The following is a 23013-nucleotide window of genomic DNA, read 5'->3' on the forward strand; positions in this document are numbered from 1 at the left end:
ACCCTGAAAAGCTGTTCATAGGAGGGTCACACTCACCCTGAAAAGCTGTTCAGAGGAGGGTTACACTCACCCTGAAAAGCTGTTCATAGGAGGGTTACACTCACCCTGAAAAGCTGTTCATAGGAGGGTCACACTCACCCTGAAAAGCTGTTCATAGGAGGGTCACACTCACCCTGAAAAGCTGCTGATAGGAGGGTCACACTCACCCTGAAAAGCTGCTGATAGGTCACACTCACTCTGAAAAGCTGCTCATAGGAGGGTCACACTCACCCTGAACAGCTGTTCAGAGGAGGGTCACACTCACCCTGAAAAGCTGCTGATAGGAGGGTCACACTCACCCTGAAAAGCTGCTCATAGGAGGGTCACACTCACCCTGAAAATCTGCTCATAGGAGGGTCACACACACCCTGAAAAGCTGCTGATAGGAGGGACTAGCGCCCCTCAAAGAAGGGTCATAGGACATGATAGGAGGGTCAAAGAAGGCGTTCAACAGCATGAAATGTAAATATGTTTTTAATCAACACATCTCAAATAGAACAACAAATATATAGTTATATAAGATAACAGCATTGTGACAACAGTGTTGTTTTGGGCAGCACATTTCTATTTTAGTTTTAGTCAGTCTTTGGAATAAAACATTTGGCGGGCCTTGATGCGGTCGTAATGACTGTTTTTACACCAAATAGCCGATCTACAAGCTCACGCTGCGACACACTGGACAACACTGGGCAGCTTCTCAAAGTCTTTGTCTCTCAGGGCACGACTCAGGTGGAGAGAAGTGGATTGGGTGGATGTTTATTGGAGGTGCCGTGCCCCGTCGCGGTCCATTTGAACCATCTGGACCCAATGCACATCACACTGTGTGTGTGTGTGTGTGTGTGCGTGTGCGTGCGTGTGTGTGTGTGTGTGTGCGTGTGCATGTTTCCTTGAGGTATATGATTGTTACAGAATATAAATAGAATAGAATACAATAGAAAAGCCAAAAACGAATCTTAAGAAAATAAGCCTGTCTGTCTGTGCTCACAGCCTGTCTGTCTGTGCTCACAGCCTGTCTGTCCTCACAGCCTGTCTGTTCTCACAGCCTGTCTGTCCTCACAGCCTGTCTGTCTGTCCTCACAGCCGGTCTGTCTGTCCTCACAGCCTGTCTGTCTGTCCTCACAGCCGGTCTGTCTGTCCTCACAGCCTGTCTGTCTGTCCTCACAGCCTGTCTGTCCTCACAGCCTGTCTGTCTGTCCTCACAGCCTGTCTGTCTGTCCTCACAGCCTGTCTGTCTGTCTGTCCTCACAGCCTGTCTGTCTGTGCTCACAGCCTGTCTGTCTGTGCTCACAGCCTGTCTGTCTGTGCTCACAGCCTGTCTGTCCTCACAGCCTGTCTGTCTGTCCTCACAGCCTGTCTGTTCTCACAGCCTGTCTGTCCTCACAGCCTGTCTGTCTGTCCTCACAGCCCGTCTGTCCTAACAGCCTGTCTGTCCTCACACAGAGACACAGAGGAGTCAGACCAAACACTGAACCCAGCGTAGAGCGGTTGAGTGAAGGAGGTCTGGACGGTGTACAGGTGAGTCAGAGTGTCCTCTAACACTTTGTAGAAGGACAGAGTCCCAGCGGGACGGTCCAGATACACGTCTACTCTGTTGGAGCCAGAGGGACGGATAGGAAGGACAGTCTGCTTACTATTGTGTGTGACAATGTAAAGGTCACCATGCTGACCATCAGCACAGGACAGACACCAGGACCGTTCATTCCCTCCAAGCACACAGTCCAGACCCGTTCCTTTCCTACTGATGTCTCCGTCAGTCACTCCTATCCTAACCTCTCCACTGAACTGTACCTCACTGTAGCAGCGTTCATCTAGACTCTCTGAACTCAGAACCTGAACCTGTCTATCAAACCTGTCAGGATGGTCAGGATATGAATGACGCTGACCATCCTGACGGGTCACCTTCCTGTTGTTCTCAGACAGAGTGAGGCGACAGTGTGCTGTGTTTGTGTCCAGAGTGAGACGTTGGGAATCTGATGAGAAAACAACACAGTACACATTAAATACATCCTTCACTGAATGATACGTGCACGGAGCACGACCGCACGTGCACGTATCATCACACACACACACACACACACACACACACACACACACACACACACACACACACACACACACACACACACACACACACACACACACACACACACACACACACAGTATCAGGCAAGCAGTGATTCGCAGTGAGCTTGTAGATCTGCTATTTTTAAATAGCCAATCGTATAAAATATGGATAAAGTGTTTAACCCATTTTGGGCGGGAACCCCTTTTGGTGTTGGCATCATGTTATGCTTTAGCCATTGAAAAATAGAAGATCTACAAGCTCGTAGCGCGCCACCGAGTGGCGCGCTACGAGCTTGTAGGTCTGCTATTTTTGAAAAATCGAAGAACGACTGACATAGAAACATAGCTTTTTCAGAAAACTGTCAGGATGTAGAAGACCCCTGGAACCCCCCAAGGACCCCTGGAACCCCCCACGGACCCCCTGGAACCCCCCACGGACCCCTGGAACCCTCCACGGACCCCTGGAACCCTCCACGGACCCCTGGAACCCCCCACGGACCCCCTGGAACCCCCCAAGGACCCCCTGGAACCCCCCACGGACCCCTGGAACCCCCCACGGACCCCTGGAACCCTCCACGGACCCCCTGGAACCCTCCACGGACCCCTGGAACCCTCCACGGACCCCCTGGAACCCTCCACGGACCCCCTGGAACCCCCCACGGACCCCTGGAACCCCCCACGGACCCTCTGGAACCCTCCACGGACCCCCTGGAACCCTCCACGGACCCCCTGGAACCCCCCAAGGACCCCCTGGAACCCCCCACGGACCCCCTGGAACCCTCCACGGACCCCCTGGAACCCTCCACGGACCCCCTGGAACCCCCCACGGACCCCTGGAACCCCCCACGGACCCTCTGGAACCCTCCACGGACCCCCTGGAACCCTCCACGGACCCCCTGGAACCCCCCAAGGACCCCCTGGAACCCCCCACGGACCCCCTGGAACCCTCCACGGACCCCCTGGAACCCTCCACGGACCCCCTGGAACCCCCCAAGGACCCCCTGGAACCCTCCACGGACCCCCTGGAACCCTCCACGGACCCCTGGAACCCCCCACGGACCCCTGGAACCCCCCACGGACCCTCTGGAACCCCCCACGGACCCTCTGGAACCCTCCACGGACCCCCTGGAACCCTCTAAGGACCCCCTGGAACCCCCCACGGACCCCCTGGAACCCCCCACGGACCCTCTGGAACCCCCCACGGACCCTCTGGAACCCCCCACGGACCCTCTGGAACCCTCCACGGACCCCTGGAACCCCCCACGGACCCCCTGGAACCCCCACGGACCCCTGGAACCCCCCACGGACCCCCTGGAACCCCCACGGACCCCTGGAACCCCCCACGGACCCCCTGGAACAGACAGACAGACAGACAGACAGACAGACAGACAGACAGACAGACTCACGTGTTGTAAGGAGTTGAGGTTCACAGCGTTGAGGTTTAGTCCAGTGTTCTCCTCCATGATTCACACTGTAGGAAGTAGAACAACAATGAATCAAGTCAAAACCTGCTGCTTAATGTCTCACATCGGCCTGTTTTAGTCCCACCAAATATTTACTAAACACATTTTGTCATCATTCTCCCACAGACTCTGTCCAAACATCACTCGTTGGAAGAGGAGGTCGGATGCGGTTTTTATTATTTGTTTAATTCGAAGCGCAGTTGCGTTCCGCTGACTTTGGGACTGGTTTGGGGCGGGAGGGGGGGTTTGAATGTAATTATTGACTGTTGGTTTGAGTTTGTTTTCTTGTTTGTTCATTTCATTTAGTAGGGAAAGAGACAGGGAGAGACGTCATTGTGAAGTGTACCGTTTACCATGTGATTTCATCTATTACAACTTCCTACATAAAGTGTTCAGAGTAAACCCCACGATCCTGCTGATTTATTCCTTAGTTAATAATTTGCCTTGCTGTGAAGAGGGCGATTGTTAGACACTGATACTTCTATCATCTCTATAGATAGATTATAGACATGTTAAATATATCAATACTTCTATCCTCATGTCTTTAGACTATGATGTCATTTAGAACACTGTTTAGATTCAGATGCTGTTTATCATTCTAGTATATCATGGTGAACATCATAACACTCACTGTAAATCATTGTCTGTATCAATCACTGTACATTCAAAATGTTAGAAATAGAACCATGGAACACAGACACCGACTATACTGTATATTAATGTTATAATACAGGGGTGGGCAACTTTGTACTTTCCCCCCTAAAGGAACGCTTGGAGGAATCTGTTACCAGGTTTATTGACTAACACTAAGACTAGACTAAGACTAGACCATTTCAGATGAGTAAAATAGGACTAAAACTAAAGCGTGTGTTATTCAAAAGACTAAATTGGAATTAGCTGTCAAAATGAACACTGGCCAGGCTACCATATTGCAGCGTTGCAAACTGCATAATATTGCTGCCCTACAGAACAGAGAGATTGTTTTGGGTCCATTTGGTTACAACGGAGCTTGTAATAGGCCATTTTAACCCATTTAGGCCTGACGTCGAAATTAAAAAAAAAATCTTCTAAATTCAGACAGTTTTCTGAAATACCTGTTTCTGTATCAGTGGTTCTCACAGGGTTAAACGCTATGTGTTCAATATTTCATGTCAAGGACCCCAAAAAATATATGTAACTTTATTCAAAGATTTGTGCCACACTTTCATGATTTTTCAAAAATAGCAGACCTACAAGCTCACCGAGTGCCACGCTATGAGCTTGTAGATCTGCTAATTTTCAAAAGCTAAAGTGTAACATAATGCTTCAAACACCAAAAGGGGTTCCCGTCCAAAATGGGTTAAAATTGTCTATAGGCAACCTTAGGCACCAGTGCCAACATAGGCACAAATAAGGAGATCACTGGCACACTGCGGCATAAGTGTGTGAAAGAGCCTTTTTGGTTTAAAATACTATAACTAACTATTAAAAAAAAGATAGCCAACGTATAAAATATGGATAAAGTGTTCAACCCATTCTGAACGGGAACCCCTTTTGGTGTTAGCACTATGTTATGCTTTAGCCATTGAAAAATAGAAGATCTACAAGCTCGTAGCGCGCCACCGAGTGGCGCGCTACGAGCTTGTAGGTCTGCTATTTTTGAAAAATCTAAGAACGACTGACATAGAAACATAGCTTTTTCAGAAAACTGTCAGGATGTAGAAGACCCCTGGAACCCCCCAACAGACAACAGACAACAGACAGACAGACAGACAGACAGACAGGATGTAGAAACATTCACCCATTCACACACACACACACACACACACACACATTCATATACCGATGACAGAGGTAAGTAATTACATCTAATTTCATTCTACATTAATTAAAACTCAGAACAATAACCCACCTATCTCCCTAGTCAGAGTTGTGCTATATTTCCACCCTCACCCCAGAGGGACACATATTACACATTACATTGCACACTACTGTCGTAGCAAAAACAGCCAATCTACAAGCTCAAAACACGCCGCAATGTGACGCCTTTTGAGCTTGTGGATCAGCTATTTTTGCTATTATTTGAACTGAAATCCTGAATTATTCTTTTGCTATTTTATAATTTTATAATTTCAAATGCATTTACCTTTATGAACCAAATACAAAATACATTGGACATAAAAAATAGAATAAAACAAAACAATAATATATAAATGTTCGGATATATATACCTGCAGGCCGCTTTAAGTGATGGTGGGGGCTGCATGTGGCCCCCGGGCCGCCAGTTGGGCCCCCATGTATGTTATATATAACCATGTTACATAGACACTATCTACTGTATATTAATCTATGTTATAGAACCATGGAACACAGACACTATCTACTGTATATTAATCTATGTTATAGATTATAGAACCATGGAACATAGACACAATCTACTGTATATTAATCTATGTTATAGAACCATGGAACATAGACACTATCTACTGTATATTAATCTATGTTATAGATTATAGAACCATGGAACATAGTCACTATCTACTGTATATTAAATCTATGTTATAGAATCATGGAACATAGACACTATCTACTGTATATTAAATCTCTGCTAGAATGAACCATGGATCATATGGTAATATGATATGATAATATGGGAAACTGCATTTATAAAGCGCTTTACATTACAATGTAGTTCACACCGATGGCAGAGGAAAACATGCATGCTCATCGGGAGCTGTTAGGGGTTCAGAGAGTCTTGCTCAAGGACACTTCGACATGTAGCAGCCAGGAGGAGACGGGAATTTAACCTGGAACCTTTGACGGCCGCTCTACACAAGTCTACTCACTTGACAGTCTCCAGGGCAGCAGACAGCTTCTTCAGAGCAGAGTCTCCTAAGTGGCTGAAGTTCAAGTCCAGCTGTTTCAGCTGGGAGGAGGGGTTGGAGGTCACAGCTGAAGCCAGAGAAGAACAGCCTTCCTCTGTGACTCCACAGCCTGACAACCTGCAGAGAAATACACATTTAACAAAGTGCTGTATTGATGTTCAAGTAGAGATCCACACAGAGAGAACACACATTCTTTACCCCAGGATCTGCAGTCCACACTGTGGACTCTTCAGTAACGCAGAGAGCTGGAGCAGTTGTGATTCCTGCAGGCAGATGAAACTGAGGTCCAATTCTTTCAGATGGAGAAGATTAGAGCTGAGAGCTGAGAGCAGAACTTCAAATCCTGTCTGTGTGAAGGTACAGCCAGCAAGTCTGTAATTACACATGAGATATCTGGACTGAATATCACAGTTTTGGAGTAAAGACGCCAAGAGATGGAAAGAGAAGGCAGGCAGGGATAATGTGAAGTAAATCATCATAATCTTAATCTTCCAACATAGAAATTGTGTGTGCGTGCGTGTGTGCCAACATGACTACATACTGTAATCACTGTACCCCATTAGTCCACATAATGATAATTCCCTAGCAGCCATGATGGATCACATATTGTAGTTACTGTACCGTAGCATTGATAATGATAATCCCCTAGCAGCCATGATGGATCACATATTGTAGTTACTGTACCGTAGCATTGATAATGATAATTCCCTAGCAGCCATGATGGATCACATATTGTAGTTACTGTACCGTAGCATTGTGATGTGAGAGTGTGAACTAGACAACACAAACTCTGACCATATGTGACCAGTGCCAGTGGTTTAATATACAAGGGGGCCATGGTCATTTTTCAGTTCTTTACATATTATGAAACTGCACACTGTAACCTTTCATATGATGTATTGCTCAAATTGGGGGGGAAATGAAGAAGATATGACAAGATATGACCATTTGAAACTTGTTTAACTGTAAACACCAAAGTACAGAATTAGCCATTCTAAGATTTCAAATTATTTACCATCTCTGAGCCAAGGAATGGGTGTGACAATGGTTACTTGTCTCCACCTCTAGATACTTGCATAAACACTCCCCCCATCCTCTAACCACTCCACACTGTCAACTGCACAGAATGACTTGAGTGGACACTTAGTAAAAGAAGCCAGAAGGTCATCTAGAACTCTTAGAATAAGAATAAATAGAGATGATAAAGTATCAATATTGCAATATAGAAATATAGGACGGACGTTGTTTAGTGTATGTTTTGTAATAATACAATCTAAAAAATAACTAGTAGGCTAATTGAGTTTTCAAATAATTACATGTGGAGTGAAACTACTTGCCGCTAACACTGCAAGTAGGCTATAATTTATTCCATGGAGTTACGTGTAGTTTTAGACCCATGCTTTTAATTGCTAAATTTAAAAATGCTGTATGTTTACATTACATTATTAATGTAAGTGTATGTACAAAGGTACCTTTTTACCCCTAAATGCATGGCTTGAATCAGCCGTGCACTGATGTGAAAGAGTCAAAACCTTACCAACAGGAAGTCCAGGGAAAAAATACCTTAGACGTGTGTTATGATGCTTCCACTTTGAAGTACTACACTATGTCTTCTCATTCAATATTTGAACAACAATGTCACGGATTGATCAAATTATATTAAAGACGGATTTCACCGCGACGCGCGATCACGCATGGATGTCATGGATTGATCAAATTATATAAAAGACGGATTTTACCGCGATGCGCGATCACGCGCGATGTTATTAATTCATGTACGCTATTGATCATCAGGCAGCTGCATCCAACGGTAATAAAGTTACAGAGATTAAAACACAGTGCTAAACATGCACATGTGTGCACTGAAATAAAGGGCAGAAGAATGGATTTACAACTAAGACAATCGTCAGAATGCGTGTGGTCCGTGTGGAGACCACAAACAAACAGCAACTTTTTCTTCAGTGGACGACGGGTAAATCAGTTAATTTATACTTTTATTACAACATCCAACAGCATCATATCAAGTTAACAAAAATGCTGATGTTGTAGGCTATTTATTGACTATTGTCACAAACACACGGCTACTGTAACTGGAGAACAAAGATAGCTATGGCCAATCGAAACGACTCTATGTAAATACGTGCAGGAATGTTCACACCCCCAAAATACGGCAAATAAACTGTACTTATAGAGACATTTTTGCAATGTAAATACAACGACTTAATGACACTTAAGTCGACTTTCTGATGGAATAAAAACATTCTTTAACATTCCAACTGTTTTAATGTGGCTAAAAACGAAAAACACCAAAAAAAAAGAAAGAATCTATTTTGTCCTATAGTGACATAACAGAGTTGGCGACTTGTGGTTCAAATCACTGGCACTGGTCACATATCATTATTCTAATCAGTGGTATACCATGATGTCAACTTTATTAACACTCTTATTATTAACCCATTCTGACCTGAGATCAGATTCATACGAGGTTTCCACTGGACACACACTGGTCTGATTAACCCATTCTGACCTGAGATCAGATTCTAAAAATGTCAGTCGTTCTTCGATTTTTCAAAAATAGCAGACCTACAAGCTCGTAGCGCGCCACTCGGTGGCGCGCTATGAGCTTGTAGATCTGCTATTTTTCAATAGCTAAAGCATAACATGATGCTAACACCAAAATGGGTTCCCGTTCAGAATGGGTTAAGAATCAAACTATAAATAATAAAACAGAACTAATAATAAAATAATAATGTGACCTCAGTATCTCCAGATGACAGTTTGGACTCTTCAATGCAGCAGTGAGCAGGTCCATGGATGGATCCTCTATGCCATTATAACTGATGTCCAATTCTCTTAGATGTGAAGGATTAGAGCTGAGAGCTGAAGCCACAATCTCACATTCTGTCTTGTTGAGTTGACAGCCAACAAGTCTGTAAATGTAGATGATGTAAAATCAGTGATCATCAACACAGATTAGATCAAATTCATGTTCAATGAAATTAACTATAAAGTGTAATGTAAATGTACCAATGTCTAGTTGGTCAGATATTGACAGGTCATATAAGAACAGTCTAGTTGGTCGGATATTGACAGGTCATATAAGAACAGTCTAGTTGGTCAGATATTGACAGGTCAGATAAGAACAGTCTAGTTGGTCAGATATTGACAGGTCATATAAGAACAGTCTAGTTGGTCAGATATTGACAGGTCATATAAGAACAGTCTAGTTGGTCAGATATTGACAGGTCATATAAGAACAGGTTATATAAGAACAGGGAACCAGAAAACATCAAAGTGAAAGACAGATAATCTGTATTAACCCATTCTGACCCGAGATCAGATTCTAAAAATGTCTTCTACATCCTGACAGTTTTCTGAAAAAGCTGTTTCTATGTCAGTCGTTCTTCGACTAAAATAGCAGACCTACAAGCTCATAGCGCGCCACCGAGTGGCGCGCTATGAGCTTGTAGATCTGCTATTTTTCAATAGCTAAAGCATAACATGATGCTAACACCAAAAGGGGTTCCCGCCCAAAATGGGTTAAAACACCAAAAGGGGTTCCCGCCCAATATGGTTTAATACTACAGTGTGTAACTTGCATTGATTGATCTATGAATGTTATCTTATTTATTCTTTTTACTTTGTTCTCTGTGCGTGTCAGTCACACACACACACACACACACACACACACACACACACACACACACACACACACACACACACACACACACACACACACACACACACTTTGAGACCCGATTATTATTATAGTAATTAGGTGTGATGGTATATTGATTCTAACAGGTTTTCTATCCACATGACTACTAACCGAGCCTTTCTGCTGTTCCTCACAGCTGGGAGTAGTCTGGATTCCCCCCATCCTGATACTGGTGTGTTGTATTGGTGCAGGTCAAACTCCTCCAGAACCTGCTCTGACGTCAGCATCATGAAGGCCAGAGCTGAACACTGGCTCTCAGACAGTCGTGTCTTTGATCTGTCCGCTGACTTCAGGTACTGTTGGATCTCCTGATGTACTGAGAGGTCGTTCATCTCCATCAGACAGTGGAAGATGTTGATGAATCTGTCAGGAGAGAGACTCACATCTTCCATTTTCATCTCCTTCAGGTTGTTGATGACTCTCTGAATGCTCTCTGGACTGTTCTCTGTGTGACCCAGCAGGCCTCCTAACAGACTCTGGTTGGACTCCAGCGAGAGGCCATGAAGGAAGCGGACAAAGAGGTCCAGGTGGCCGTTCTTACTCTTCAGGGCTTTTTGAAAGGCTCTCTGCAGGAAGTCGTCCAGGGTCATTTCTTCATTCATACTCTTCAGGGATTCTTCAATGGAATATTCTTCTCCTCCTCCCCCTTCCCCTCCTCCTCCTCCTCCTCCTCCTCCTCCTCCTCCACCACCACCACCTCCTTCCATACTCTTCAGGGATTCTTCCATGGCTCTCTGCAGGATGACGTCGTCTTCTTCTTCTTCTCCTCCCCCTCCTCCTCCTCCTCCTCCTCCTCTTCCTTCCATACTCTTCAGGGATTCTTCAATGGAATCTTCTTCTCCTCCTCCTCCTCCTCCTCCCATACTCTTCAGGGATTCTTCCATGGCTCTCTGCAGGATGACGTCTTCTTCTTCTTCTTCTTCTCCTCCTCCTCCTCCTTCCATGGCTCTCTGCAGGATGACGTCTTCTTCTCCTCCTCCTCCTCCTCCTTCCATACTCTTCAGGGATTCTTCAATGGCTCTCTGCAGGATGACGTCTTCTTCTTCTTCTTCTTCTCCTCCTCCTCCTCCTTCCATACTCTTCAGGGATTCTTCAATGGCTCTCTGCAGGATGACGTCTTCTTCTTCTCCTCCTTCTTCTTCTTCTTCTTCTTCTTCTTCTTCTTCTTCTTCTTCTCCTCCTCCCAGGAATGTCTTCAGTACCTTCATGTTCTTCTGTGTGAAACAGTGCATCAGGTAGACTGCAGCCAGGAACTCCTGGATGCTCAGATGAACAAAGCTGTAGATCTTCCTCTGAGATCGAACGGTCTCTTCTTTGAAGATCTCTGTGCACACTCCCGAGTACAGCGCGGCGTGGTTCACATCGAGACCACACTCTTCCAGGTCTTCTTGGTAGAACGTGACGCTGCCTTTCTTCAGATGTTTAAACGCCAGCAGGCACAGCATCAGAAGAACATCCCTGTCAGTCTCGCCATACATCGTCATCATCTTTTTTATCATGATCGAAATGAAGTGGCTGAACATCCCCGTCAGGCTCTTGGGCAGCTGTCCTGTCTTGCCTGTCTTCACCAGGTCCTCCACAACGGTAGCGGTCATCCAACAGAAGACTGGGATGTGACACATGATGTGGATGCTCTTTGATGTCTTCACGTGTGAGATGATGGTGCTGGCCAGCTCCTCATCATCACTGAACATCTTCCTGAAGAACTCCTCCTTCTGGGGGTCTGTGAACCCTCGTATTTCTGTCACCATGTCAACGCATTCAGGAGGGATCTGATAGGCTGCTGCAGGTCTGGTGGTTATCCAGAGGAGAGCCGAGGGGAGCAGATTCCTCTTGATGAGGTTCGTCAGCAGCAGGCCCACCGATGATGTCACCGTGACATCAGAGACGACGTCATTGTTGTCGAAGGTGTCGGAATCGACGTCAATGTTCTGGAATTTCAGCGGAAACCTGCTTTCATCGAGACCATCGAAGATGAAGCCAACTTTCCAGGCAGCGAGCTGCTCTGCTGTGAGCTTCTCTAACGTTGGATGGAAAACATGGATCAGTGAGAGAAGACTGTGCTGCTCATCTCGGACCAAGTTCAGCTCCCGGAATGCGAAGGGAACCAGGAGATTGATGTCTTGGTTCTCCAAACCTCTCGCCCAGTCCAGAGCGAACTTACGCACGGAGAATGTCTTCCCGATGCCAGCGATGCCAATGGTCAGAACTCTGCTGCTGGGTGTGTCTCTGCCAGGGAGGAGGGTCTTAAAGATGGCACGGCACTTGATTATGACGTCATAGAGGGTCTTCATGCTGGAGGCGGTCTCAAGCTGCCACACCTCATGTTGCTGATTAACCCCTTCACTCCCTCCCGCTGATAGGTGGAGTTCTGTGTAGATGTCGGAGAGGGAGGAGGGCTCTTCAGTGACGTATGCCACATGATCAAGACCGTCCACAGTGACCTTATAGACCTTTACATACTCCGGCAGACGGACATCTGATATGAGGAGACAATTAATACATGTTAAACATTATGCTTCATTTACAACTTTACATTGGACAATCCATAGCATTAAAACAACTATGTATAATATATATCCTCCAGAAAATATAAATTTGTAAAAGAAAAAAAAATGAGAAAATTGGCTAAAATAAATAACATAAATTTTAGTCTAAATGTATGTGTTTATCATCAGTATTTGGACATTGAGACAGGAATACAACGAGTATATTTAATCTGATGAGTCTGCTGCTATTTAAACATTTCATTCATTGAAATAAAATGTTGGTGTAAAATGTGTCCAGTCTTACTGTGTCCAGGTGTGGTTTGACTGAATGTCTTCTGTCCAGGTGTGTTTCTGAATGTCTCGCTGTGGAGATGAAGACAATAGAATTTATACATATAGATGAAGACAATAGAATATATACATATAGATGAAGACAATAGAATATATACATATAGATGAAGACAATAGAATATATACATATAGATACATATGTATCTAACGGTTAATTTTCCAGCCGGGTAGCCGATGGCATTATCTGGTTAATTAACGGTTGTTGATTTTTTTTAATAGGCTACCCCAAATGTAATATGCATGTATAGGCTACATAATTAAAGTTGGTAGACGAATGGTATAAATTTATTTATGCTCATTTTTAAAAGACAAACTAAATGTTGTTAAAGCAACATTTAACAATATAAATACGTTGTTGTAGGCTTAATCATCAATAAACAACGCATCGCATCTGCATGCATGCATCTGCGCGTCTACAGTACAGAGGTCCGCCGGTTCTATTCCAAAACATAAATAAGTCCAGTCCAGATCTGAGCAGCCTATAGCCTAACTATAAAGCCACTGGACGCATGGGCTAAGCCTTTTTTTAATTATTAAGGAAGATCAGCATGCATGTCACCGTGTTCTGTTTGTTGACTTTTCGCTGACGAGAAACCCCTCAAACATGGATAGCCCATGGCTAACTTGATAGCCGTAAGCCGTGCCAGTGTGGGGAGAACTTTGGGACATTGAGGGGGCAGAAAACAGCGCCCGAGCAGCGCTGTTCATGCAGCCTGGAGTGTGACAAGCTGGGCGGCGCAAATAACAGCAATTTTAGGCATGTGTGCAACATGACAACTGTTTTGTACAGTATTGTACAGTGACAACTACAGTCTCTGTAATGTTTATGTTGTACTATTACTAAAAACAATCTAAAATAAAGGGATTTAAGATCAGAACACGCATTTATTATCATGCAAATTAACCGTAAAGCTGATAAGCATACTTGGATATTTCTTAACGGTCGGCTAACCGGCTAGCCGGTTACCCCCTGACATCGGGTATGGGCTCTGATGACGCAGAGGAGAGAACACGCCCCCAGCACCCACAGCGGGAATCGAACCCAGGACCTTCTAGCAGTGAGGCGACAACACTACCGACTGTGCCACTGTCCCACCTCTTGGTTTTATTTTTGATAAAGATTTTAAACTTAATAAACAAATCAGCTCCGTCGTTAAAACTCTCTTCTTTCAATCATTGCCACGGTCAAATCCTACCTCCCCTAAAAACAGCTGGAGATGGTTATCCATGCTTTGATTTCATCAAGAATAGATTATTGCAACTCTTTGTAAATTGGCATCGACCAGGCGTCACTCAGGCGTTTACAGCTAGTGCAGAACACAGCTGCCCGCCTTCTCACCGGCACTATAAAATATGTTATAGTGTATATTGTATAGTGTTATAGTGTATATTGTATAGTGTTATAGTGTTGTATATATTTATAGGAGGGTTGACATACTGTGAATCAGGAGGTCCAGGTTCATTACTGAAGTTAGGAGGTTTTCCTTTAGACTTGTCACTCTTCACAGACAGAAGGCTGGGAGTTGGAGACTCTGCTCTGTGGTGGACACTTCTGGAATCATACAGACAGAAATAACAATACATAAACAACAGAGACAGTGAATAATACTACTAGAAATAATACTAAGTAAATAACAGACAGTAATTAGCATAACAGTAGCTTGTATTCCATGTAGTGCAAACGGTGCAATGGACAGATTTGCCCAAGAAGATAAAGACAAGTGCCTCTCTAAACATTTAAAACTTAGGTCAGGATTGAGAAGGCGTTTTTAGAATCCTAAATGGGTCTGTTGAATTGAGCAATTGTAACAGTTATCTCCTTAACACATTCCGACCAGGATTACTGCATGTTTTTGTGAGGGTACCTACGCTAGGCGACACGGGGATAACACGTGAGGGTGCCTACCCTAGGGGACACGGGGAGAACATGTGAGAGTACCTACCCTAGGGGACACAGGGAGAACATGTGAGGGTACCTACCCTAGGGGAAACAGGGAGAACTTGTGAGGGTACCTACCCTAGGGGACACAGGGAGAACATGTGAGGGTACCTACCCTAGGGGACACGGGGAGAACATGTGAGGGTACGTACCCTAGGGGACACTGGGAGAACATGTGAGGGTACCTACCCTAGGGGACACGGGGAGAACATGTGAGGGTACCTACCCTAGGGGACACTGGGAGAACATGTGAGGGTACCTACCCTAGGGGAAACGAGGAGAACATACAAACTCCACACAGAAAGGCCCTTTCGCCAACCCCGCCTCGGGTATGGGCACTGATGACGCAGAGGAGAGAACACGCCCCCAGCGCCCACAGCGGGAATCGAACCCAGGACCTTCTAGCTGTGAGGCGACAACACTACCGACTGTGCCACTGTCCCCCCTCTTGGTTTTATTTTTGATAAAGATTTTAAACTTAATAAAAAAAACAGCTCCGTCGTTAAAACTATCTTCTTCCAATCATCGCCACGGTCAAATCCTACCTCCCCCTAAAAACAGCTGGAGATGGTTATCCATGCTTTGATTTCATCAATAATAGATTATTGCAACTCTTTGTATATTGGCATCGACCAGGCATCACTCAGGCGTTTACAGCTAGTGCAGAACACAGCTGCCCGCCTTCTCACCGGCACTATAACATATGTTATAGTGTATATTGTATAGTGTTATAGTGTATATTGTATAGTCTTACAGTGTTATAGTGTTGTATATATTTATAGGAGGGTTGACATACTGTGAATCAGGAGGTCCAGGTTCATTACTGAAGTGCGGAGGATCATTTTTAGACTTGTCACTCTTCACAGACAGAAGGCTGGGAGTTGGAGACTCTGCTCTGTGGTGGACACTTCTGGAATCATACAGACAGAAATAACAATACATAAACAACAGAGACAGTGAATAATACTACTAGAAATAATACTAAGTAAATAACAGACAGTAATTAGCATAACAGTAGCTTGTATTCCATGTAGTGCAAACGGTGCAATGGAAAGATTTGCCCAAGGATATAAAGACAAGTGCCTCTCTAAACACTTAAAACTTAGGTCAGGATTGAGAAGGCGTTTATAGAATCCTGAATGGGTCTGTTGAATTGAGCAATTGTAACAGTTATCTCCTTAACACATTCCGACCAGGATTACTGCATGTTTTTGTGAGGGTACCTACCCTAGGCGACACGGGGATAATACGTGAGGGTAACTACCCTAGGGGACACGGGGATAACATGTGAGGGTACCTACCCTAGGGGACACGGGGAGAACATGTGAGGGTACCTACCCTAGGGGACACGGGGAGAACATACAAACTCCAAACAGAAAGTCCCTTTCGCCAACCCCGCCTCGGGAATGGGCACACAGAGGAGAGAACACACCCCCAAAGCCCACAGCGGGAATCAAACCCAGGACCTTCTAGCTGTGAGGCGACAACACTACCGACTGTGCCACTGACCCCCCTCTTGGTTTTATTTTTGATAAAGATTTTAAACTTAATAAACAAATCAGCTCCGTCGTTAAAACTCTCTTCTTCCAATCATCGCCACGGTCAAATCCTACCTCCCCTAAAAACAGCTGGAGATGGTTATCCATGCTTTGATTTAATCAATAATAGATTATTGCAACTCTTTGTATATTGGCATCGACCAGGCGTCACTCAGGCGTTTACAGCTAGTGCAGAACACAGCTGCCCGCCTTCTCACCGGCACTATAAAATATGTTATAGTGTATATTGTATAGTGTTATAGTGTATATTGTATAGTGTTACAGTGTTATAGTGTTGTATATATTTATAGGAGGGTTGACATACTGTGAATCAGGAGGTCCAGGTTCATTACTGAAGTTAGGAGGTTTTCCTTTAGACTTGTCACTCTTCACAGACAGAAGGCTGGGAGTTGGAGACTCTGCTCTGTGGTGGACACTTCTGGAATCATACAGATAGAAATAACAATACATCAACATCAGAGACAGTGAATATTACTATACTAGAAATAATACTAAGTAAAAAACAGACAGTAATTATCATAGCAGTAGCTTGTATTCCATGTAGTACAAACGGTGCAATGGAATGATTTGCCCAAGGAGATAAAGACAAGTGCCTCTCTAAACACTTAAAACTTAGGTCAGGATTGAGAAGGCGTTTATAGAATCCTGAATGGGTCTGTTGAATTGAGCAATTGTAACAGTTATCTCCTTAACACATTCCGACCAGGATTACTGCATGTTTTTGTGAGGGTACCTACCCTAGGGGACACGGGGATAACATGTGAGGGTACCTACCCTAGGGGACACGGGGAGAACATGTGAGGGTACCTACCCTAGGGGACACAGGGAGAACATGTGAGGGTACCTACCCTAGGGGACACGGGGAGAACATGTGAGGGTACCTACCCTAGGGCACACAGGGAGAAAATGTGAGGGTACCTACCCTAGGGGACACAGGGAGAACATGTGAGGGTACCTACCCTAGGGGACACGGGGAGAACATGTGAGGGCACCTACCCTAGGGGACACAGGGAGAACATGTGAGGGTACCTACCCTAGGGGACAAAGGGAGAACATGTGAGGGTACCTACCCTAGGGGACACAGGGAGCACATGTGAGGGTACCTACCCTAGGGGACACGGGGAGAACATGTGAGGGTACCTACCTACCCTAGGGGACACTGGGAGAACATGTGAGGGTACCTACCCTAGTGGAAACGGGGAGAACATACAAACTCCACACAGAAAGGCTCTTTCGCCAACCCCCCCCTCGGGTATGGGCACTGATGACGCAGAGGAGAGAACACGCCCCCAGCGCCCACAGCGGGAATCGAACCCAGGACCTTCTAGCTGTGAGGCGACAACACTACCGACTGTGCCACTGTCCCCCCTCTTGGTCTATTTTTGATAAAGATTTTAAACTTAATAAACAAATCAGCTCCGTCGTTAAAACTCTCTTCTTCCAATCATCGCCACGGTCAAATCCTACCTCCCCTAAAAACAGCTGGAGATGGTTATCCATGCTTTGATTTAATCAATAATAGATTATTGCAACTCTTTGTATATTGGCATCGATCAGGCGTCACTCAGGCGTTTACAGCTAGTGCAGAACACAGCTGCCTGCCTTCTCACCGGCACTATAAAATATGTTATAGTGTATATTGTATAGTGTTATAGTGTATATTGTATAGTGTTACAGTGTTATAGTGTTGTATATATTTATAGGAGGGTTGACATACTGTGAATCAGGAGGTCCAGGTTCATTACTGCAGTTAGGAGGTTTTCCTTTAGACTTGTCACTCTTCACAGACAGAAGGCTGGGAGTTGGAGACTCTGCTCTGTGGTGGACACTTCTGGAATCATACAGATAGAAATAACAATACATCAACATCAGAGACAGTGAATATTACTATACTAGAAATAATACTAAGTAAAAAACAGACAGTAATTATCATAGCAGTAGCTTGTATTCCATGTAGTACAAACGGTGCAATGGAATGATTTGCCCAAGGAGATAAAGACAAGTAACCTGACGCTGCCAGATCCAAGAAGCTTGCTACACAAATTTGTTTCACAGCTTATTGGGATCTGGGATCGCGGAAGCAAATTCGATGACGGGGCTGTTCCTTTTTTTCAAGATACTTGGTAGATGATTGGATGGGACCGTCTGTCTATCACCGTGTGGGCGTGCAAACACAACCAATCATATTGACGTGTCTATATAGCTTCACATCCGGTTTCGCACATATCCCGCCCTTAGCTCACGCTGATTGGTCCGGTACGGAACGGATTTTTGTCAGCTCAACTCCCTGAGAGATTCCAGATGAGTGCTGTGTTGGGGAACATGGTTACCCAATACCGCCCTCATCTGGCAGCATCAGGTTAAAAGACAAGTGCCTCTCTAAACACTTAAAACGATAGTTACGTATGTAACTACGGTTCTATGAGTCCTGAATGACCGCCAGAGGCGGTGCTTTAAGCACTGAATACGTCCCTTCGCGCATGCGCATTCGAGTATTTTATACCAACAATGTCGGTTGACCCCGTGATGACCCGGAGTCGTCTATAACTTCCGGCAGTCATCCGGGGCTCAGTCCCTACAGAATCTTCTCGCGAGAACACGAGGATTCTGAGTGACAAGAGTGCCTCTGGCGGTCATTCAGGACTCATAGAACCGTAGTTACATACGTAACTATCGTTCTATTTCGTCCCTGCTGACCGCCAGAGGCGGTGCTTTAAGCACTGAATGACTTATACCAGCCAAGTCACGAGGAATCCTGATTACAGACCTCAAAGGGTAGAACCGGAGGATTCGGGGAAGAGGGCCACGTCCACTGGGTGGGGAGTGGCAACATTCACCCTGTAGTACCTTGAGAAAGTGCCTGCCGAAGCCCATGAGGCGGCGGCACAAATGTCCTCCAAGGGCACCCCTCTCATGGCAGCCCATGATGTGGAAATGCTCCTTGTAGAGTGGCACCGTACCCCTGATGGTACGGGGAGGTTACTTGCCTCATAGGCGTGGCTGATTGTGTCTACAATCCAGTGGGACAGGCGCTGCTTGGAGGGAGCGCCGCCTTTGTTCACACCACTATGGCAAAAGAACAGCTGCTCTGCTCGCCTGATGCGTGCAGTAGCTTCAATGTAGGCTCTCAGGGCCCGGACTGGGCACAACAGCTCCAGTTTGTCTGTCAGCTCCCCAGGTGGGGGGTTGAATCGAGCCAGCCTGATAGGCCGGTTGAGGTGAGCCTGCGACAGCACCTTCGGGAGGAATGCTATGTTTGGCCACAGCGTGACCCCCGAGCCGTCTGCGTTCCACCTCAGACATGATTCGCTGACTGACAGAGCGTGCAGTTCACTGACGCGCTTTGCCGATGTAATGGCCAGGAGAAGGGCTGTCTTGCATGACACCCACTTCAGCTCTGCCTGTGCCAAGGGTTCGAAGGTAGGCCCGCACAGGGCGTCCAGTACCCGGTTAAGGTCCCATGAGTATGAGAATGTGTGCTATAGAGCGGAGCGCACCACTTGCCGCTCCAGCACATTGCCGTGTTCGGCCCAGTAGACTGGCATAAACTTCATAACCCTGTTGGGTCCCATCAGATTCAAGACATGTCGACACCCGTCTGTCTTGCGTCACGAGGAAGTATGTAGATCGGACTTCCCTTAGTGTGACTGAGGATATACAGCCCCTGTTGCGCCCTTGGGCAGGAGGACACATCACTCCTGGTCTGATAGTAGGGCTCTCGTCATGTTGCTGATAATGGCCATTTTGACCCGCCGGATATGGGGGGCTGGCGTCAGAAGGCACTGCACAGCCCGGAAAGTCACAGTCACAGTCAGGTCCCTGCGTGGGACGCCAGGGAACACGCTGGCCTCTAGTGTGGGCCGGCGGTGATACGCGAGCTCCGAGGGCAGTCAAGATGATTTCATCAATGTTGGAGCTCGGCCCTTTGGGAGGCGGGATGTGTCGTAGGCCTGCAAGCTGCAGCCTGGTCTTCCCCCCCTGGATGGTTCGCTCCGGCGATTCTCGCCCGGCTGAACCACCTAGTGCTCCTGGCTCCTCAGGGAGACTACGGAGAGTTGGCCTAGGCTCATCAGTCAAGCTTGACTGTGAAAACCCGACTTGGCGACGGGCTAGAGATACGATGGACGCCCACGCTCTGAGGACATGACGCCAATGCCTCCAGTGACACACCAAAGGTGACTGAGCCAGTATTAACGTTGCCACTATTAAGTGTGAACGGGAGGCCCCAGTGAGCAGGTTGTCTGTGCTCCTGCACTGGGGTCGAGGTCACCTAGCGTTCTGCCGCCGGGCCTCGTTGGGGAACACAATGAGGGATGCAATGACAGGCTTGGTGGCTGGCATGTAACCCAGGCCAGCCCTTATCGCCTTGTGCGTTCAAATCTATTAAAGTGTCACGTCGCAACGGGTTGTCTCAGGACACTTTTCCCAATCAGGGCAGGGCTGCCAGGATTTCACCATCGGTATAGAGATGGGAGAGGGCCCTGATCGTTCGCCCGGCAGGCCTGTAGCTGTCTCAGGTACAGGCGTGGGGGACGGCGAAGACAGCAAGAAGAAGGCGCTTGGAGGAGCCGACTGCCTGCTTTAGTATGCGTTCCACGGCTATGCGCATGAGCTGAGAAGTGGGAGGCCGGCTCTGATGCCTGGGAGGCACCGCCTTCTGCATCTTCCTCATAGTCATGGAAGTGCGTAGCTTAAGCTGTCGGGGAGAGCACATCAACCTCGAGTCAGTTGTGGCATCGGAGAGGTAGGCGCTTCGGCACCCTCCGAGGTGCCTAGGTGTTATCTGAAGTGAGCATGGCCCTCATGCGGGCCAACTCTGCAGATAGCTGAGCCCTCTCGGATCTGCTGTAGTCAGCGGTCAGACCTTTTCCTCCTGGTACACGGGGCAGGACCAAGGTCGGCTCACGGCTGAAGGAGAGCTTCACACGAGGTACAAAAGTGGGAGCTCTACATTGTGGTGGCACCGGTTACTCTGGACCGGCCGGTGCACACAAGTCCCAACTAGCCCAGGGCGCGGACGCTACTGGTTGCTAGGTGTTGGCCATATGCTTGAGGGAGCGCATACGCTGTCTGTACCAGCAGAGGCTTTCGAGGTACGAAAGTGGGTGCTCTCCGTTGTGGTGGCACCGGTTCCTTTGGACCGGCCGGTGCACACCAGTCCCAACTAGCCCAGGGCGCGGACGCTACTGGTTTGCTAGGTGTTGGCCATATGCTGCAGGGAGGGGGCGCGTACGCTGCCTGTGCCAGCAGAGGCTTTAACTTAGATCGGCATATAATGACTCGAAAAACTGAATGCTGCTATACCTGCCGCAGCATGTGAATATGCATTTACGTTTATGCAAATGCTCATTGCAGCACTTTGAGATTCAACCAGATGTAAAGTGCATCATAGAAACAGCACACAAACGTTGCTGTTAGATAGACTGTGCGACCTGCATGGTCGCGGTGGGGGAGGGGAGCTTTACGCTACCTGTACCCCCGGCGGAGGCTTACTTATAATTTATGATAATAAAGTAGCCTTCAGTCAAGGTTTGGACGCTGCTATGTAGCAGCTGTAGTGTTTCCTATGTGACCGTTTATCACGGCACTATGACGCTTATCCAAACTCCAGTGCATTATTATTTATGTTTGCTAGTCCAGAGCGAAACAAAAGACACTTCCAATACACTAGTCACGTGTGCACTACTACGCATTCATGCTGGGAGGAGGGAGCGCTACCGCTGCCTACCCCAGCCAGGTTCGGTTAAATAAACCGACACAAGCTAGTTTTGGAGAAAAGGCTACAACCGATAGCTCCACCGATAGGGGCCACCTGCTGAAGGAAGGGAGCGCGTACGCTGCCTGTATCAGCTGCAGCTAATGAACATAACAAGCTATACACCAATAGCTGTTAATAAATGCTTGAGCTAACAAACGATTAGTAGTAAGTAACATCAAGCTGGCCGTATGCTGGAGGAGCGGAGCGCATACGCTGCCTGCCCTGTACCAGCTGGGCCAACAAACAGTAAGGCAAGCTATATACAGATAGCTTTTTATCTTCAATAGTATAATAAGCGCTTGGGCTACAACTACAGGTAGCAGCGCCAGTTAGAGAGCTATGCTGGAGACCAGCTAGGCTACTAAAAAACAAGACAAGCTATAGCCTGTTCATAAACAGCTTTAACTTTAAGCTACTGGTAGCAGCTGTGAGCTACGCTGTCAGCAGCGCCAGATACTCTGTGCTGGGGACCAGCTGGGCTAATAGGACCTACAGGTACCCAGGGGCACTAATCCGACCTGTGGGAACAAACCAGGTTGCACCCACTGTATATGCAAAAAACTGTTAATGGAGCTTTGAGCTCCAGACATACTGGTAGCAGCTTCAGCTAGGCCCACTACTGGGGGCCAGCTGGGTTAACAACCAGACAGGCTATGTACACCAGTAGCTGTTAATACTATTTTGCTACAAACTATACTGGTAGCAACATCAATACCCTGGGAGGACGCAGGAAGCTGCTCCTGTACCGGGCTGATAATAACAACAACAA

General features: G+C 46.6%; 1 protein-coding gene across 1 annotated transcript in view; it reads right to left on the reverse strand.

Annotated features, from left to right (window-relative positions):
- Positions 1-1014: 1014 nt before the first annotated feature.
- Positions 1015-23013, reverse strand: part of LOC310867068 (NACHT, LRR and PYD domains-containing protein 3-like) — a 37196-nt gene continuing 15197 nt past the window's right edge. The window contains exons 8-19 of the mRNA XM_083776862.1: positions 18204-18317; positions 16791-16904; positions 15724-15837; positions 14427-14540; positions 12942-13000; positions 11227-12627; positions 10260-10776; positions 9187-9360; positions 6629-6802; positions 6392-6547; positions 3534-3574; positions 1015-2009 (exon numbers count right to left, since the gene is read on the reverse strand). Of these exons, the coding sequence (XP_083632988.1) occupies positions 1438-2009; positions 3534-3574; positions 6392-6547; positions 6629-6802; positions 9187-9360; positions 10260-10776; positions 11227-12627; positions 12942-13000; positions 14427-14540; positions 15724-15837; positions 16791-16904; positions 18204-18317 (3550 nt within the window). The 3' untranslated portion in view covers positions 1015-1437. The remainder of the gene's footprint in view (positions 2010-3533; positions 3575-6391; positions 6548-6628; positions 6803-9186; positions 9361-10259; positions 10777-11226; positions 12628-12941; positions 13001-14426; positions 14541-15723; positions 15838-16790; positions 16905-18203; positions 18318-23013) is intronic.

Source organism: Protomyctophum parallelum (assembly GCF_964188405.1).
Source record: "Protomyctophum parallelum genome assembly, chromosome: 11".
Classification (NCBI taxonomy): Eukaryota; Metazoa; Chordata; class Actinopteri; order Myctophiformes; family Myctophidae; genus Protomyctophum; species Protomyctophum parallelum.